The following is a 19,407-nucleotide window of genomic DNA, read 5'->3' as shown; positions in this document are numbered from 1 at the left end:
CATAAATTTTTTAATTAAATTAATTTGAAGCGGTAGTTGATAAAGTAGTGTTTAAAAAACACTTACCTTCAAAAAACTGTCAAGTAGTCGTGGTGTATTGTATTTTATTTTTAATTTTTTAATTGGCCATAAATTATTTAATTAAATTAATTTGAAGCGGTGTGGTTGATAAAGTAGTGTTTAAAAAACACTTACCTTCAAAAAACTGTCAAGTAGTCGTGGTGTATCGTATTTTATTTTTAATTTTTTAATTGGCTATAAATTTTTTAATTAAATTAATTTGAAGCGGTAGTTGATAAAGTAGTGTTTAAAAAACAGTTACCTTCAAAAAATGTCAGTCGTGGTGTATTGTATTTTATTTTTAATAAAATCTTTTATTTTTTTGGCCATTGACGTCTCAACGGACACATGTATAAGGTCGTGTAATTGAAGTTTAATTTTATTATTAAAAAATAAAATCTGCACGATGAAGTATTATTTCTATTAATAGAAACTTAATATATTCCTAACACTCTATTTGGCTGACACGTGGCAAACTTGCCATATTATCATCTTTGATAGAATATAATAACTAAAAAAAGTAGGTGCAATGCTAACCCTTCTCTAATTATTTTTTTTTTACTGAATGCCCTCTAAAATAATAATACTAGTAGACTAAAAGTATTTTCATCAATCAAGCAACAACCATGTTGAATATTTAATTTAGCCATGCTAAAGTCCTTATACCAATAATTGAGATCACGTGTCAGCAAATATTGCCGTGTATGTAGTGGTCTGTTATTTAATTAATGCTCCCATATATAACATGCATCAAACAATTAACAAAACGGTTAGAAAAGATAAATAATATTTTCCATGATAGTATTCTTTGTTTTTTTATCAAAAAGATATGTTACATTCTTAAATATTTTTACAATTATTGCATGTCCAATAGAATACAATGAATTGTACCAAAATACAAAATAATCTACGAATATCATGTTGGATCCACTTATTTAATATTATATATTATTATAAATATTTTTAGAATATATAAATGTCTCGGGATGGGCAAAACCATAGTCCGCAACAAACACATATTCTATTTGCGTCTATTTTTTCTTTCTCATAAAAAACTAGTGATTTTTTGTCCATAAGTGTGTCGTTTTTAGTCTTATTCTTTTATTTAAATAAATAATTTTTATATAGATTTTATGTCTTTGTGTCATTTTTAGTTTAAATGTAACGTATAATTTTCAGAGTTTAAATATCTTTTTTAGTGTTTATTTTATTTATAGATACTTTTTAGTAAAATAAATACTTTTAAAGATAATTAAAAAACTTCAGCCAAAAATAATAAAAATTAGAAGTTTGTTTAAGATTTAAAATAAACTTAAAAGTAAAAAGTAATCGAATTATAAAAATATTCTAAAATCCAAAATAATTGTTTTTTTTTTTTGACTCATTGAATCCAAAATAACGGAAGCAATTTAAGTAGGTTTACGACAAATAATTTATTAAATTGAGGAGAAATTTTTACCTTTCTTAAAGTATTTTAAATGTCACTCTTATATTTTTTTAATTTTTAAAATGTATTTATTTTTTTTGTATTTACTAAAATAATTGCGTATGATATTTTTTTGTTACAGTTACATCTCTATCTATTATTTATCAAAAAGACATTAAAATACACACTTTGATTGTGCTGCTAAAAATACAGTCATACATTTTAAAATTTAAAATGTTAAATGTATAGTCGTACCTCTACAAGTTAAAACAAAAAACTTTTAATCGTATCATATAGTAAATGATATAAATAGATGTTAGTGTGGCAAAATAATTGTTCGATAAAGTTTTTTTAGTGAGTATTTCAAAATTAGAGGGATTGTAGGTGTCATTTAAATAGAATTCATGGGATCAATTTCTTCGAGTTCTAATGAATACAATGAATGCGAAAAAATAATATAATATATTTTTATAATTATAAATAAATGTATATTAATTTTTCATTTTCATAAAAACTCTAAAATAGTCAATTTTCTATACAATGTCAAAATAAATTGAAATGTTTTTACAAAAGATTTTAAATATTTTAAAAGAAATATTCAATATCATACTATCTTGTATTTAGGATTTGAATCCTATTCATTTTTCAAAGGAGATGTATAATTCTATTTGGAGGAGAAATACATAAATGAAATATTGCTGGTGAGATTATTTTTAAAATATATTAGAAAGTAAATTCAACCAATATTTTACCTGTGTTTATATCTCAATTTGAGCTCTTCATATTTCAATAATTTGTAAGTTACTCATTGTATTTGTAAATTAATTTTCAAAATCTACTATTAAATTACCAAATCAAGATTTACCAAAAATAGTAATGAATCAAGCCAACACAATTTTGGTCATGTTTCTGATATAGAATAATAGACATTTTTTTTTACAAAGGTAAGAATAATAGACATCGGTGGTTCTCTAAAGGACAAAATAGTAAACGTACGAATATTCTAATAATTTTTATTTATTGGATTTGTTAGCAGTTTTAATTTTTAATTTTTATTAATTTGTATAGTTTTTATTTTAAAATTCGACAGTTTTAATATTTTTTTAAATTTTTAAATTAAAAATAGTGATTTAATATATTTTAAATGATATACGATCTAACGATGTAAAACCATCTTAGATGTATTTATTGTTTATATGTTATTAGTTAAATTACAAAAATAAATAATTTTAAAAGTTTAAACTTAAATTTTTGGAGAACTTTATTACACTTTGATGAATATTAATATTTAACATTGTTGTAACATATATTATATGATTTAAAATATATTAAATTATTATTTTTAATTAAATAAGTCAAAAAAAATCAAAATTATTAAATTTGAAATTAAAAATATAAATTTTATAAATCGATATAAATAAGATACTAAAAACACTACTAAAAATAAAGTGAGTAATAATACCTTTTTTTTTTAAGGAGAGTAATAATAATTTTATAAAAATACAATACTTAAGTATTTTTTTAACAGGGTACTTAATTAAGTGGACAAACATTACAGTTATGACATTTTTTTATCTATAATTCCTGTCCTCGTAATGATATCACAACAATCAAAAGAATAATAGATTTATCATTATACTTATAAGATTCTACAATTTTCGGTGTTATTTTCTTTAATATTATTTTAAAATACATAATAAATTTTATCATAATTAGTTTATACTGTAAAATTTTAGATTCCAATTAGAATTTAAAAACTAATAGTCTTTATTTAACCTTTGACATATGAAATACGATTTTAGTGTAAATTTTTCTTAAATAGTATAATTTATTTTCCACTAAAAAAATATGAATATTAAAACTAAATATTTTAAATAATTATTATTAATTATTATTAATTATTATTAATTTAAGCTTATTTTTTATTCTTCTATTTTATCACATTCAGAAAAACAATTCTTATATTATAATATCAAACTTTTTGGTATATCAATTATCATATTTGATGTAGTTTTTATTTCGACATAGAATTTTTAGCCTTGTAATTATGATTTTGTCCCCAAAAATAAATATTATTGTCCCAATTATATATATAAAAATAGAGTTAATGATAGAAACTTATAAAAATAAAAGCTAATGATGGAAAAAATACGAGTTTAACTGTAGATTTAGTCTCTTATTTTTATTTGTTTAAAAAATTGATCGTTTTTATTTTAAACTCCATCCATTTTTATTCCTCACTTAATTTTTGAATGCAAAAATAGTGTATAATATATTTTTAAATGATGTGATATATGATATGATGATATAGAATCGTGTGGATGGATTGATTGTTTATATGTTATTAACTACATTACAAAAAATAATAATTTTGAAAGTTGAAAATTAAATTTTTAAGAGATTTTATTTGCAATATCAAAAGTATTGATCAATTTACCTCAATAGATATTTATTTCCTAAAAATATAATAGAAAATATTAAAATTAAAATATTTTAATATAAATGCATCAATTTCGTGAACGTTTGAAAGTAAAAATAAATACAATTAAACAAAAAATATAAAATATTGACAAAATATAATAATATATAATTATAGATGTGACACGTTCAAATTTCTTTTGTTTAGTCTCGAAATATAAGACATTATTAATCATATCATAAAAATTAAAAAAAATGATAATATTATTAATTTTCTTGACAGAGACAATATTATTAAATTTATTAATAATTAATATTATTTTTATATTTTTATCATTTAAAAGAGAGAATTAGTTAATAATTTTATTAAAGTATTTAATATTAGTTGCAAAAAAAATTATTACTTAAATACATGTTAGTAAAAAATTATTAATCTTATTAAAAATTAAAAAAAAAATATTAAAAAGAAATAACACCGATTTTTTCGTTGGTTGCCAGTTTGTTTACCAACAAACTTGATTATTGTGAGACCTAATGTAAGTTTTTAAATTTGCACAATTGAAATAAATAAATGCAATAGAGTAAGATTTATTTTAGTATTTAAAAATAAAACACGGTGTCACAATAATTCTTAGAAGAAAAGAAATTATTTTAAAGTCTTATTAGTATTCTATGCTATGTTTTCATCTAGTCCTTCCAAGTTCCAAGTGTCCTCCACGTGCTAATAAGTAACCTACAATCTTCTTCTTTTTCCCATTTCTCTCTTCCCCCTCCACCATCCTCACCCTTTCTTTCACCTCCATAAACATAACACCACACAAAAATTTACCATTTTCTTTTACATCATATGGTATCTTTTAGAGTTATAATCAATATTACTTTATCAAAACAATAATATAATAAAGAAGCCTCTTTTGACCACATTTAAACCTTGAATGCTATAGACTTGCAACAAAATGGATCCCTATTTGGTATGTTTATAGTTGATAAAACATTACCAAACAAGTGAAGAATTGAACACCCTTTTGTCTAAAAACTAATTAGATTTCGAATTCCCCCAATATGCAAAGTATTTTACATTTCAAGTTTATGAATGTTAAATCACTACATATGAAGGCATGTAAAGTTGAAGATTGTGACTAATCTTGAGACTATATCCTCTCTGAGATACATGGATGACATTGAGGGAAAGAAAAGAGGGTTTCAACTTGGTTTCATTTTCCCTATGTCATTTTGGTTTCTATGATATCACAATGAGGCAAAAATACGTCAAATCATGGTTTCATTTCTCTATATATTTTGGTCCCATGCACATTACAATTAGGTGAAGATATATCAAATCATGTATCACATAATTTTGATGTATAAAAATACGTGATACTTCATTACAACTAACAGAAAATAAAAAATTTACAATGATTGACGAAAATATAATTCAAAAATTTTAAAATGTTTTATTCTGAATGTCAGTTTCAAAAAATAATGAGTAAATTATTTCCAAGATAATATAATAATAGAAAACAACATAAACCCACTTAAGATAACAATATTAGACAGAGTCAGAATTGTGAAATGAATTAATGTATGAAAGTGCGTGCAATTTCAAGTAGAGATGACGTTAACATAATTGTTAGCATTTTCCATAAAAAAAGTAAAAGTAGCGTTAGTGAGTGACGGCATTGTGAACGCAAGCAAACCCCAGCTTGGTACGCTGACGTCATCTATTTCATCATCCAAATCCCCTAACTCACACCACCGTCATCGTCATCATCATCTCTCTCTCTTTCTCTCTCTAACTTTCTCTCTCTACAAACAATATACGAAACTTCCACGATGCTCTGATGTCATCTCATCATCTTCCTATTCATTTCTCTTCTTCCAATTTCATCCTTTTGACTTCCCTCTTTCTCTCTCGTTTTCCATGCTTCTTTCAAACTTCCAACCTTTTTCTCATTTTCATCGATCTCATCAAAAATATTCACTCTTTTGTTTTCTACCCTCGGGTTTCAAAATTTTTTTATTTTTATTTTGAATTTCTTTTCTTCAATTTTGGATCAATTTTCTGTTTGGTTTGATTATGCTGTTTTGGTGGCTCTGGAAATTTAAACAACCACCTTCTTCTTCTTCTTCTTCTTCTTCATTTTCATCTTTTTTTTTTTTAATTTTTTTTTTACAGAATTTGTAGATATACCAATTAATCTAAGAGCTTATAGGTTTTGTAATAGAGAAAAAGTTAAGGACTTTTTAGTTTTTTTTCTTCTTTGTTTTGTATGTTATATGGAACTTTGTCTTGGAATTTGGTGAGATGTTGCATCATGTCATGTGTTTTGTGATGTAAGATATTTGCATTAAACACTTGTTCAAATTGGTGTTTATCATTTACATAGATACTAGTTTCTATATATAGAATTGCTTTTGTTTTTAGTATTTTATCTCATTAGTAAAGGATTTTAGGATTCTATATAAGAGAAAACTTTTATATCAGAAGATTATGTTATGTAGGTTCACATAGATTCTCAATTTCATAATAAATGGCTAATAATTCATCTGAACCCTCATCATCTTTAAGCTTTACATCATCTTCACCTTTATCAAATGGCTCAATTACTCATAACATATGCTCTTCTAATGCCTCAGATCACTGTCGAAATCTCGAGGTTATTAGTTTGAGTAAGCTTAGCTCTAATTTAGAACAGCTTTTGATTGATTCTGATAATGATTATAGCGATGCCGAAATTGTTGTGGAGGGTATTCTGGTTAGAGTTCATCGATGTGTTTTAGCTTCTAGGAGTAAGTTTTTCCATGAATTGTTCAAGAGAGGTAAAGATAAAGGATCATCAAAGAATGAAGGAAAATTGAAGTATTGTTTGAGTGATTTGTTGCCTTATGGCAAAGTTGGATATGAAGCTTTTATCATATTTTTGAGTTATGTTTATAGTGGTAAACTCAAACCCTCTCCAATGGAGGTTTCTACATGTGTTGATAATGTTTGTGCTCATGATGCTTGTGGACCTGCAATTAACTTTGCTGTGGAGGTGATGTATGCTTCTTCCATTTTTCAAATACCAGAGTTGGTTTCACTTTTTCAGGTAAACATTCTATTTTTGATTACATAAAGAAACAACACATTATTTATGTTGGAATCATGCTTATGAGTTGGTTGCAATTGCGGCTGCGTCAACCGCATTTGCCCTCATTTTAGTGCAATATAAAGGTCCATAGCAGAATTGCATCCTCAATTTAAAATCATGGTTGGATTGGAATATCATGTATTATGCTCTCTAGCTTTAGGAATTCTGTCAATTTCTAACTAAATTATGAACCATTGTAACAATATTTTGGGAAAAATTGATTTTCATGAAGCTTCTACCTACCTGAACCCTTTTAAGATTTTAACCGTTACTTGACTTCCACTTTGAACATTTTTCTGTGTGTCATTATGTCATTTATCTACATTCTGAAATATTAGTTTAAATTTTAGAATAAATAAGTGTTGATTAGGCCATTGGCATGTTTCATGACAAGATGGTTTGTTGATCTATGAAGGACTGACACTTGCACCTTGATGCCGGTAATAATTTAAGAAAGTGGAGTAATTGAGTATTTGAATGTAATCTTATTGCCGTATCAGACAATGGCACACATTACACTTCAGATGTTAGTGCTATATATAGTATATGATGATTCAGAACATGGGAGGAGGTTCATATATCCAGCAAGTAGTAGTGCTCAAATGACCAATATAAATGCCTTCCTTTTCCAAAACAAAATCTTAGCAAGTAGTAGTTCTCCAATATAAATTATTTCATTTTTTAAAACAAAATCTATACTTATGCATTGGTTGATTCTGATGGAGTTTGAAATTGAACTCTATGATTAAAATATATATACTGCATCTTATTTTGTGTATGTTTGGGGAAATTGCAAATTAATTTCACATCTAAGTTACTAGCCATATTGTGTCTGATCAAGGAACTAAGTAACACTTCGAATTTTGCAGCGACGTCTTCTTAACTTTGTAGGGAAGGCTCTTGTGGAAGATGTCATCCCAATCCTTATGGTTGCTTTCCATTGTCAATTGAGTCAACTTGTTGCACTATGTGTTGACAGGGTGGCACGATCAGACCTCAACCAGATCTCGATCGAGAAAGAGCTACCTTGTGAGCTCTCAGAAAAAGTTAAATTGCTCCGCCGTGACCTTCAGCAACAGGACAGTGAAAACTATGCTCCTGTTGTGGATGCTTTGTCTCTCAAACGAATCACGAGAATACACAAAGCATTGGACTCGGATGATGTCGAGCTTGTTAAACTTCTTTTAAATGAGTCGGACATTACTTTAGACGAAGCCGGTGCTCTCCATTACGCAGCAGCCTACTGCGACCCCAAGGTCGTTTCCGAAGTACTTGGGTTGGGTATGGCTAATGTCAATCTTCGGAATTCTCGAGGGTACACAGTGCTTCACGTTGCTGCCATGCGTAAGGAGCCTTCGATTATAGTATCGCTTCTTACAAATGGGGCTTGTGCATCGGATTTGACATTCGACGGTCAGAGTGCTGTTAGTATTTGTAGGAGGTTGACAAGGCCGAAAGATTATCACCCAAAAACCGAACAAGGGAAAGAAACAAACAAAGACAGGATATGCATTGATGTTCTCCAAAGAGAAATGCGAAGGAATCCTTTGGCTGGAGATCTCTCTGTGTCTTCCCAAACAGTGGCTGATGATCTCCACATGAAGCTTTTGTACCTTGAGAACAGAGGTATGATGTCATGGATGATATTCCTTTAACTTATTTTGCCTGTGTTCTATATATTGCTGTCCTGGATCCAGCATAGTGGATCTCAAAAAACATTTTTTCATTTTAAGGCCTGTTTTATCACAGTGGCTCAGTGTAATTTTTCCAATCAAACACGCACTTGATGTTGGTTATTTGATTCTCTTAATAAATCTTGATGGTTGGCTTCTTTTTGAATGTTATGTTATATTCAACTCTAGTGGCATTTGCAAGATTATTCTTCCCTTTGGAAGCCAAACTAGCTATGGACATTGCACGTGCGGAGACAACATCCGAGTTTGCTGGTCTTTCAACATCTAAAGGTTCAAATGGAAACTTAATGGAGGTTGATCTCAATGAAACTCCCCTAATGCAAAACAAGAGACTTATTTCTAGGATGGAAGCTCTAATGAAAACAGGTAATTGCACTCTTTATTATTTAGTAATATGTCTCTTTCAAAGATGAAAAATCACAGGTCTCTATAATGCATTCTCTAATGTTTATTTTATCAGTGTAAATGGAAATAGGAAACACCTGAAGTAACAAAAATACAATGCAAAATCACTACACATATTTCTCAAGCTAGTTAGTTTATCATTACAATTCTAAAACATACTATATTTCATGTTCTTATTTATGGCAGTCGAGATGGGGCATCGATACTTTCCTCATTGCTCCGAAGTGCTCGATAAGTTTATGGAGGATGACCTACCAGACTTGTTTTACCTCGAGAAGGGAACTCAAGAAGAGCAACGAGTGAAGCGAACACGATTCATCGAGCTTAAAGAGGACGTCAATAAGGCTTTCAACAAGGATAAAGCCGAGTTTAGTCACTCTGGAATTTCATCTTCATCATCCTCATCATCCTTTAGAGAATCTGTACATTACAAGGCTAGAAAATGTGTTATCAAAACTTAAGTTTCTTTCTTCATCACTTACATATATAGTGCAATTTTTTTATAGGTATATGACTCACCAACTCATCTATAAAATTGTAAAATCCCTTGCTTAAATAATTTTCTATCTCCTAACTTTCGTTGTCAAATTAAACTATAAAAATATGAAACACAGATAAATTATAAGATATACCATTAATTAATTTCATAATGTGTTAGTAATTTTTATTGTATTTAGGTTTAATTGCAGTTTTAGTGTTACTATTTTTATTAATTTATAAAATTGATTTCTATATTTTAAAAGTTGACAGTTTTTGTCTTTCTTTAATTTTTTAATTAAAAAATAATGATGTATAATACTTTAAATAATGTGACATATGAAAGAATGATTAACATCTATAAAATTGGAATAAAACGTCATAAATTTTAGATTCAAATTTTATAATTTTTTTTTATATTTTTAATTTAATTAATAACATATAAATAATAAATGTTTTTAGATGATTCTATATCATAGAATTGTATGTTAAATCATTAAAAATATGTTAAATTGATATTTTTTAATTTATAAATTTAAGGGAGTGACCAAAATTTAAAATAAGAAAATCAATTCCGTGAATTGGTAATAATAAAGAGACCAAAATTGCAATTAAACCTTTAAAATAAATAATTTTAAATTTTAAAATAATTTTTATAAAGTAAAGTAAATATTGTTAAAATAACTTATTTATTATAATTAAAATAGATAAATTAGCTAACTAAATCAAAAATATATTTAATTAATAAATAATTTATTTATTGTAATTTTAAATCATTTATAAATAAAATAAAATAGTTACTATATTAAATTAAATTATTTTAATTTAAAATAAATAAATAAAAATATATATCAGATTGATAATTTTTTAAATTAATAAAAAAATAAAGTTAACTGCATAAATTGTGATTGAACATAAACATAAATATTTAAAAATGGAGGACAATATCTTTCTTCAGCTCGTCTTCCTTTGGGCATTAGAAGATGCCCCACAACCTGACTCGTGCTAATCTTCTCCAAAATATTTGCTTTTCATTTAAAACATTCTACATAATTTCCAAAGCATTAGAAAATGCTATTCGAACATTCTCTCTTGATTTATATTATTTTGTTTTTGTCAAGAACCAACATTGATTTTTTTGTTTGATAATTATGTTTCGCATGATCGAAGTCAGTTAAGGCAGGTGTGCACCCACGTTAATTAGATGCCACAGTAGCCCATGCTCCTTAATTTTTTTTTAAAGTTAAACAAGACACTTAATAATAAATCAATTAATCTGTTTCACCTTGGATGGGACCTAATATAGAAAGTTGTATACTTTTAGTGATAAAATTAAGATACACTAACATGGTAAATCTCTTGTGTTATTTTGACACCATTGTGGTTATAAATTGCCCCCACAAATAAATTTGTTTGTGTCCACCCTTGACTTAAGGATGAAATGAATTGGTCTTATTTTGAATTTGAATCTTGATTGAAATAATTATGGATTAGATTTTATTTACTTCTTAGTCAAATTTTAAATTATTAATTTTTTTTTCTTGAACAAAAACATTGAAACAAAAAAGGGACAAAATGAGCCTTTTGTTCATAAGTTCTCTAGAAGTATTGCGCCTTATCTCTCAAAGAATTGTCACATTTTGATTTATTTCACAAATTAAGAAAATATTATAAATAAAATAATTAAAGATAATAGTAGTTTTATAAAATTATCCTTATTAATCATATATCATGATTATACATGTTTGAGAGTGATCCACGTAAATATTAATTAGATGATAAAACTGGTAAAGAAAATTTAAATGACATTGAAAATAATAAGTAACAATCTTTTCTCAAAGTCATGGTTTGTTTGTTTCAATAGATGGAATAGAAAGAGATGAGTTTTAATGGAGAGGAGGGGAGGGAGAAAAGGTGAAAATATGTTTGGTTTAAAAATGGGGAGGGGAAGAGAGAGATTTTTAATATTGTGTTTGATTAAAGGGAAGAAATTTTAAATGATTTTTAATTTATATTGATCCTCTATTTTCCTTTGAAAATGGAAGAAGAACAAAATTATTTTACAAGAAGTTTTTCTCTTCTCTTCTATTAAAATTTGAATCAAATACAATATTTAAATATATTTTCTCCTCCTCTCCCTTTCCAAACTTATCCAACCAAACACACTTTTAGGAATGGTTTAATTCAATGAATGTCAAGAGAAAGCATGTAAATGATATATGGCTCATTCAGAATTGTTGGCAGAAAAATGAACAACAAATTATTTAAGAAAATTAATGTTGTAGAGACCAAACTTTTTTTTTCTTCTTTTTATCTTGCATTCTTTTTTAATTATTATCAAAATTTTAATTGAAACTGATAGTCTACTAGTGCTCTCGCACTCCTCCAGACCCCAACAAAGAGTGCTTTTATTTTTCTTAGAATTAAATTAAATTTCACAATATTTTTCATAAATTAAAATGTGTCTTTAAATTGACAGTTAAAGAAAAACAATTGATTATCTTATTCGACTCGAGGAAGTAGTCGCTATAGCTTTTCAAAGATGATACTCAGTTTGCAACAAAATAAACTAGTGTCTAACTCGTGCGTCGCACGAAAACAAACGGACGATCTTAATAAATAAATTGTTACAAAAATAATTTATAATTCATAAATTTTATTGACATTAAATACATAACTTGACTTACAAAAATAATTTACAATGAAAAAAATAAAAAAAATCTAATCATAACCTAACTTAAAAACTACTTTCTTACACGAACAATGTTACTGATCAAAAGCATGACTGCAACACCACTCTTTAATCTTGATGATGCCTTATTTTTTTTGTTCTCCAAAGAATCTTTTTTTTCTTTCCAAAAAAACTTATTATAAAACAATACTTTTAATTTTAAACAAATAAAAACAATAATTATTAATATTGATCTCAATGAAACTCCCCTAATGCAAAACAAGAGACTTATTTCTAGGATGGAAGCTCTAATGAAAACAGGTAATTGCACTCTTTATTATTTAGTAATATGTCTCTTTCAAAGATGAAAAATCACAGGTCTCTATAATGCATTCTCTAATGTTTATTTTATCAGTGTAAATGGAAATAGGAAACACCTGAAGTAACAAAAATACAATGCAAAATCACTACACATATTTCTCAAGCTAGTTAGTTTATCATTACAATTCTAAAACATACTATCTTTCATGTTCTTATTTATGGCAGTCGAGATGGGGCGTCGATACTTTCCTCATTGCTCCGAAGTGCTCGATAAGTTCATGGAGGATGACCTACCAGACTTGTTTTACCTCGAGAAGGGAACTCAAGAAGAGCAACGAGTGAAGCGAACGCGATTCATCGAGCTTAAAGAGGACGTCAATAAGGCTTTCAACAAGGATAAAGCCGAGTTTAGTCACTCTGGAATTTCATCTTCATCATCCTCATCATCCTTTAGAGAATCTGTACATTACAAGGCTAGAAAAATGTGACATCAAAACTTAAGTTTCTTTCTTCATCACTTACATATATAGTGCAATTTTTTATAGGTATATGACTCGCCAACTCATCTATAAAATTGTAAAATCCCTTGCATAAATAATTTTCTATCTCCTAACTTTCGTTGTCAAAATTAAAGTATAAAAATGTGAAACACAAATGAGTTATAAGATCTACCATTAAATAATTTCATAGCGTCTCGGTAATTTTTATTGCATTTAAATTTAATTGCAGTTTTAATCTCTCTATTTTTACTGATTTACGAAATTGATTTTCTTATTTTAAAAGTTTGACATATTTGATTTTTTTAAAAAAATTTTAATTAAAAAATAATGATGTGATATGCTTTAAATGACATGTAATACGATGATATAAAATGATTAATATCCATAAAATTGGAATAAAACGTCGTGAAAATTTAGATTTTTAACTTCAGAATTTTTTTATATTTTTAATTTAATTAATAACATATGAATAATTAATGCATTTAGATGATTCTATATCATAGAATTGTACGTCATGTTATTAAAAATATGTTAAATTGTAGTTTTTAGTTTAAAAATATGAGGGAGTGACAAAAATTTAAAATAGGGAGATCATTTATGTGAATTGGTAATAATAAAGAGACTAAAAGTGTAATTAAATTTTTAAAATAAATAATTTAAAATTTTAAAATGATTTTTAAAAACATAGAGTAAATATTTTTAAAATAATTTATTTATTATAATTAAAATAGATAAACTAGCTAACTAAATGAAAAATATATTTAATTAATAAATAATTTATTTATTATAAATTTAAATCATTTATAAATTAAATAAAATAGTTAATATTTTAAAGTAAATAATTTATTTATTTATTTTAATTTAAAATAAATAAATAAAACACGTGTTCCCCACTTAATACCATCCCCGTATAATACCAAATAAAACAAAAACGAAAAACGGGTTTAGGAGAGAAAAAAAATGTTATGTGATATGTTGTTATAATGGTTGTGTTGAACATATTCAAAGTGCGAAGAATAAATGTTATGTGATATGTTGTTATAATGGTTGTGTTGAATATATTCAAAGTGTAGAAAATAAATGTTATGTAATATGGTGTTATAATGGTTGTGTTGAACATATTCAAAGTGTGAAAAATAAATGTTACGTGATATGTCGTTAGTAAGTTAGTATTGTATTATATTTTATTAAAGTGTCCACATTCATGCATTGTGTGGTGGTGTGTCCATTGGAGTCCATAGATCCTTACGGAGATGTTGAGTTAGTGGTGTTGGTTGGAAGGACCGACGAAAGCTTGAGTTAGTGGTGGTGCTTGGAAAGGACCCACGAGAAGTCCGCAAGACGATATTCCAGAATCGTTACATTGACATATATATTAAGTAATAAGGTATGTTGGATATGCATTGATTAAAGTGTGACTAATGTTTTACAAAGATAACCGATACATTCTATCGTTTGGTTTTGGGTGAATTAACGTTATTAAATGTGATATTGTATCTCCTGGTTTTGGGTGAATTAACTTTGTTAAATTTGTGATATAGTACTTCTATGTCTTATTGTTATTGTACCTCTCGGTCGTTTGGATGGATGACTTAATGTTATTAATTATGTAGATATTGTAATGTTATATTTGTATTTTCACTGTACCTGTTGTTGGGTGAATTAATGTTATTAAGTATGTAGATATTATAATATTATATTTGTATTGTCATTGTACCTGTTGTTGGGTGAATTAATGTTATTAATTACGCAAACATTGTACTCTTATATTTTCATTGTTATTGTATCTATAGTGTGCGTTGTGATTTTAAATGAAGTACATGATTTATTTATATTTTTGCTATAACAACTATATATGCATGCGTATTTTCTATGTGTTTGTTATTTGGAGATGACCCTTATATTTGACAGGACGTTACATATAGTGCTAATTGAGCGAATAATGTTACGGTCAACCTAATAGGAGAAATGCGTTGAAGTACAATAGCATGCAGTTGGAGGCTTTGAGATACTTTTGTTTCGTTGTTAGACTTGTTGAGTTAGTTTACCACAAGCCCAAAGTTTATGACCAACTAGGATTTATGCTTGGGTAGTAAAATATCAATGGTTTTGGCTATAGAAGTCTCTTTTGTTTAACGTATTAAATTTACTTTTAGTGATAGTAAATATTTTGATTCTTTATTTTTTGAAAATATAACTAAAAATATTATTAATGATAAATGAGTATTTAAAATAATTATAAATAAATAAAAGCGAATTTGTATTTTTATGTTTAGAATTCTGTTAGTTAATGTTCCGAAAAAGCGGAATGTTACATGACCTAATATAGAAAGTTGTATACTTTTAGTGTTAAAATTAAGATACACTAACATGATAAATCTCTATCTCTTGTGTTATTTTGACACCATTGTGGTTATAGATTCGCTCCCACAAATAAATTTGTTTGTGTCGATCCTTGACTTAAGAATAAAATGAAATGGTCTTATTTTGAATTTGAATCTTGATTGAAATAATTATTGATCAGATTTTATTTACTTCTCTATTTTTTTTTGAACAAAAACATTCAAACAAAAAAGGAACAAAAATGAGCCTTTTGTTCATGAGTTCTGTAGATGTATTGCACCCTATCTCTCAAAGAATTGTCACATTTTGATTATTTCACAAATTAAGAAAATATTATAAATAAAATAATTAAAGATAATTGTAGTTTTATAAAATTATTCTTATTAATCATATATCATGATCTTTCCTAAATTAAAATTACATTGAAAATATTAAGTGAAAATCTTTTCTCAAAGCCATGGTCTTTCCTCAAAGCCATGGTATGTATGTTTCAATAGATGGAATAAAAATAGATGAATTTTAATGGAGAGGAGGGGAGGAATGAGAGGTAAAAACATGTTTGGTTCAAAGGTCGGGAGGGGAAGAGAGAGGGTTTTAATGTTGTGCTTGATTAAAGGGAAGAAATTTTAAATAATTTTTAATTTATATTAATCCTCCATTTTCCTTTAAAAATGGAAGAAGAACAAAATTATTTTATGAAAGGTTTTGCTCTTCTCTCCTATGAAAATTTGAATCAAACACAAATTTTTTAAATGAATATTTTTTCCTCTCCCCTTTCTAAACTTATCCAACCAAACACACTTTTAGATCGGTATAATGTACAGGAAAGAGAGAGATTTTAATAGAAGAGAGAGGAGTGGAAGAAATATAATGACGTTTTAATGATTTTGTGTTTGAATTTTTGATTACTTACTAGGATAGTAGTTAGTCAAGTAATATATATTTCTTAATCATGTAAATAGTGTATGACACATTTAGAATTGTTGGTTGAACAACAAATTATTTAAAGAAATTAATGTTGTAGAGATCAAACTAATTTTTTTTTTTATCTTGTATTCTTTTTTAATTATTATCAAAAACTTAATTGACACCGATTCGAATAGAGATTAAATTATTTTGATTTATTTATAAATAAAAAAATAGTGACTTTTATACCTATTGTCTTAAGGTTTTGAGTTGAAATGTGATGTCAAAATCTCTTATAAATTTTAAAATATTTAATCTATTAGTACTCTCACACTCCTCCAGACCCCAACAAAGAGTGCTGTTATTTTTCTTAGAATTAAATTAAATCTCACAATATTTTTCATTAATTAAAACTTGTCTTTAAATTGACCCACCATTATAACGGTCCAAGCTTCACCACTGTTTAAAAAAGAACAATCAATTATCTTATTCAACTCGGGAAAGTAGTAACTCCAACTTTTCAAAGATGGTACTCAGTTTGCAACAAAATAAATGACCGGAATGATAATTGAATTTACTAGGTGACATCAATAACTATTACAATTATTGTTTTAAATCATTAACAGGAAAAAAATAAATAAAGATAAATTGAATATTATTGATAAGATGAAAAAATGAATTACATGTATAATTATATATAAGTTTAATTGTAGTTTTGGTCTCTCTATTTTACCTGAATCACGAAAGTAGTCCTCCCATTTTATTTCTTTTCAGTTTTGACCCCTCAAACAGAATTTTAGTCCAAAATTTGATGAAGTGACAATTTTTAAAGTCGTACTGCACAGTTTATGATCGTAAATTTCATGTACAATTGTTGCACCACGAGATCTTAAGACATGATCTGACTTAAATAAACGCAAAAAAATAAAATTTCATCAAGTTTTAGACTAAAATTCTGTTTGGAAGACCAAAACTGGAGAGAAATAAAATGGATGACTACTTTCGCGATTCAGCTAAAATAGAGGGACAAAAACTGCAATTAAACTATATATATATTCATATAATCAATTAAATAAAAATAATTAACTAACTAATTAATATATATAATTAACCAATTTAGTTAATCAATCAACTAATAAAATATTTACAATATCAAGAAATCTAAAATAAGATAGCAAATCTTGGGAGTAGGAGAGAGTACTCTCTTATCTTACACAATACACAGTACACAACAAGTAACTCTTACTTAAATTTTAGTGTCAGTGACAGTGAGTTTGGTTTGGTTTATCGAGACAGAGCAAGGAAAACATTTCACTGGCTAGCCGTTAAAATATTGAGTTATGTCAATGTTTGAATCACCACATACCCTTTGGCTTGTTATTGTAATAATGCTCTGCACCACTGCAATGTGTCTGTCTTAAAATAAATTGAAGTACTCTAAACTTATACGTGATAGTTGGATAACATAAAAAAAAAAAAACTTCTAAATCATAGTTTTAATTTTAATTTTTTTGTTAAAGTCAAAATAAGTTCGAATAAATACACATAATGTGTGATTATGCCTACATATAATTCAAGATGAAAGTTTGATTCATGTTGTTGATGTAATGAGATTTGGTTGTTCTTATTGTTGTTGTAGTAGTTGTATATTTACTTTCGTATTACAATTGTTATCAAATCCCTCCTTATCTTTTCACACACTCTAATTGCATTAAATACTTAATTATAATATTAGGGTAATTTATGTTTTTGTTTTACATGATAAAGTCATTTTCTAATTTTTCATGTTATTCAACATTTGCCTTATTTTAATTTATAAAGAAAAGTAAAACAAAATATAATTACAAAGAATTAAAATAAAAATAAAAACTTACAAGAGTGAAAATAAAAAGTAAACTTTAACTTTAATTTTGAACTTCATATATAGCTTGTAAAAAAGTGTCATTATGGTAATAATGAATATTTTTATTTATCTTCACTCTTTTTACATAGTAAACATTTTTTAAATAACTAATATTAGTAATTAGTTAATAATTCTGTTAGAAAAGATAGATAATAAATGTTATCTTTAACTTATTTATTAATTGTTAATACTACCAACAAAATATTATTTTATCGTAATTGTTAATATTGTTAATACATTTTCTCATAGTGCATCAATAAAAAAATCATGAAGTAAAAATGATAAACTAAAAACTAGAACTTAAGATAGGATTTTAGTAAAATACTATAATATTTGTCTAGAACTTAAGAATGACAATTAATAGGATTTTAGTAAAATACTATAATATTTGTCGTCATAAATAGATATTTGTTAATATGACATCACATCAACATAAATACATTATGGATGAAAATGAAAATAAGTTCATCAATTATGTATGAAAATGAGTCCATATGGATGCTAGATAAGAGATTTTCTATTAACTTGTTTGAATAATCTCTTAAATTATTCTTTTATGAATTAAGCATCACCTACCCTTTGATTCCACTCATAGTAACTCAAACATGCAAAACAAATTGAACTTGATAGAACCGAAAATGGACATTAGTTCAGTGAAGAGTTCCTAGATACACAAGAAAAATAAAAAATAGTTGATGGATCAATAAAGCCATGAAAACATGTATTTAGTGTAGGGATAGATCTTGTTGAACCATGAAGGTAGTCCGATTGATCATCACAATTAGTTACGAGCAACCACAAAAGTAAGTTAGACACCACATATTCACTTCAAACTATAAAATGTTATATATAATTCATCTCACTTATATGTTGCTTAATATTCACCATTTCATCCAATTAATGCGGAACTCTTCTCACACTTGAAACTCCAACACTTCTAGAAGTTTTTTGGTGAAGAAACCTAAGGCATGTAAGAACATCAGTATTGATTTTTTTGGTGAAGAAATCTCAAAAACAAAATTGACTCATCAATATTGATATTAATTTGAGAAAGTAAAGGTGATTAATTGTAATAGCATGTATTGGTATCATGTCAATATCGAATACCAATATGTGTTAGACATCGAACACGAATTCAATTTAAAAGTGTGA

The 19,407-nt window shown here is 26.6% G+C and overlaps 2 protein-coding genes across 2 annotated transcripts; both read left to right on the top strand.

Annotated features, from left to right (window-relative positions):
• Positions 1-5,643: 5,643 nt before the first annotated feature.
• On the top strand, positions 5,644-9,784 carry LOC101489007 (BTB/POZ domain and ankyrin repeat-containing protein NPR1). Its single transcript, XM_004486376.4, has 4 exons — positions 5,644-6,993; positions 7,905-8,661; positions 8,898-9,095; positions 9,321-9,784. Exons 1-4 carry the CDS (start codon positions 6,436-6,438, stop codon positions 9,593-9,595), a joined length of 1,788 nt encoding a protein of 595 aa, XP_004486433.1. The 5' UTR covers positions 5,644-6,435; the 3' UTR covers positions 9,596-9,784.
• A 2,753-nt stretch (positions 9,785-12,537) lies between these two features.
• LOC140920914 (BTB/POZ domain and ankyrin repeat-containing protein NPR1-like) lies at positions 12,538-13,209 on the top strand. Its single transcript, XM_073370120.1, has 2 exons — positions 12,538-12,603; positions 12,829-13,209. The coding sequence occupies exons 1-2, from the start codon at positions 12,555-12,557 to the stop codon at positions 13,089-13,091; spliced, it is 312 nt and encodes a 103-aa protein (XP_073226221.1). The 5' UTR covers positions 12,538-12,554; the 3' UTR covers positions 13,092-13,209.
• Positions 13,210-19,407: the final 6,198 nt, after the last annotated feature.

The sequence above is a fragment of the Cicer arietinum genome, chromosome 1 (assembly GCF_000331145.2).
Source record: "Cicer arietinum cultivar CDC Frontier isolate Library 1 chromosome 1, Cicar.CDCFrontier_v2.0, whole genome shotgun sequence".
NCBI lineage: Eukaryota > Viridiplantae > Streptophyta > Magnoliopsida > Fabales > Fabaceae > Cicer > Cicer arietinum.
The sequence above is the reverse complement of the archived record's forward strand: the minus strand, read 5'-3'. Positions and strand labels throughout refer to the sequence as shown.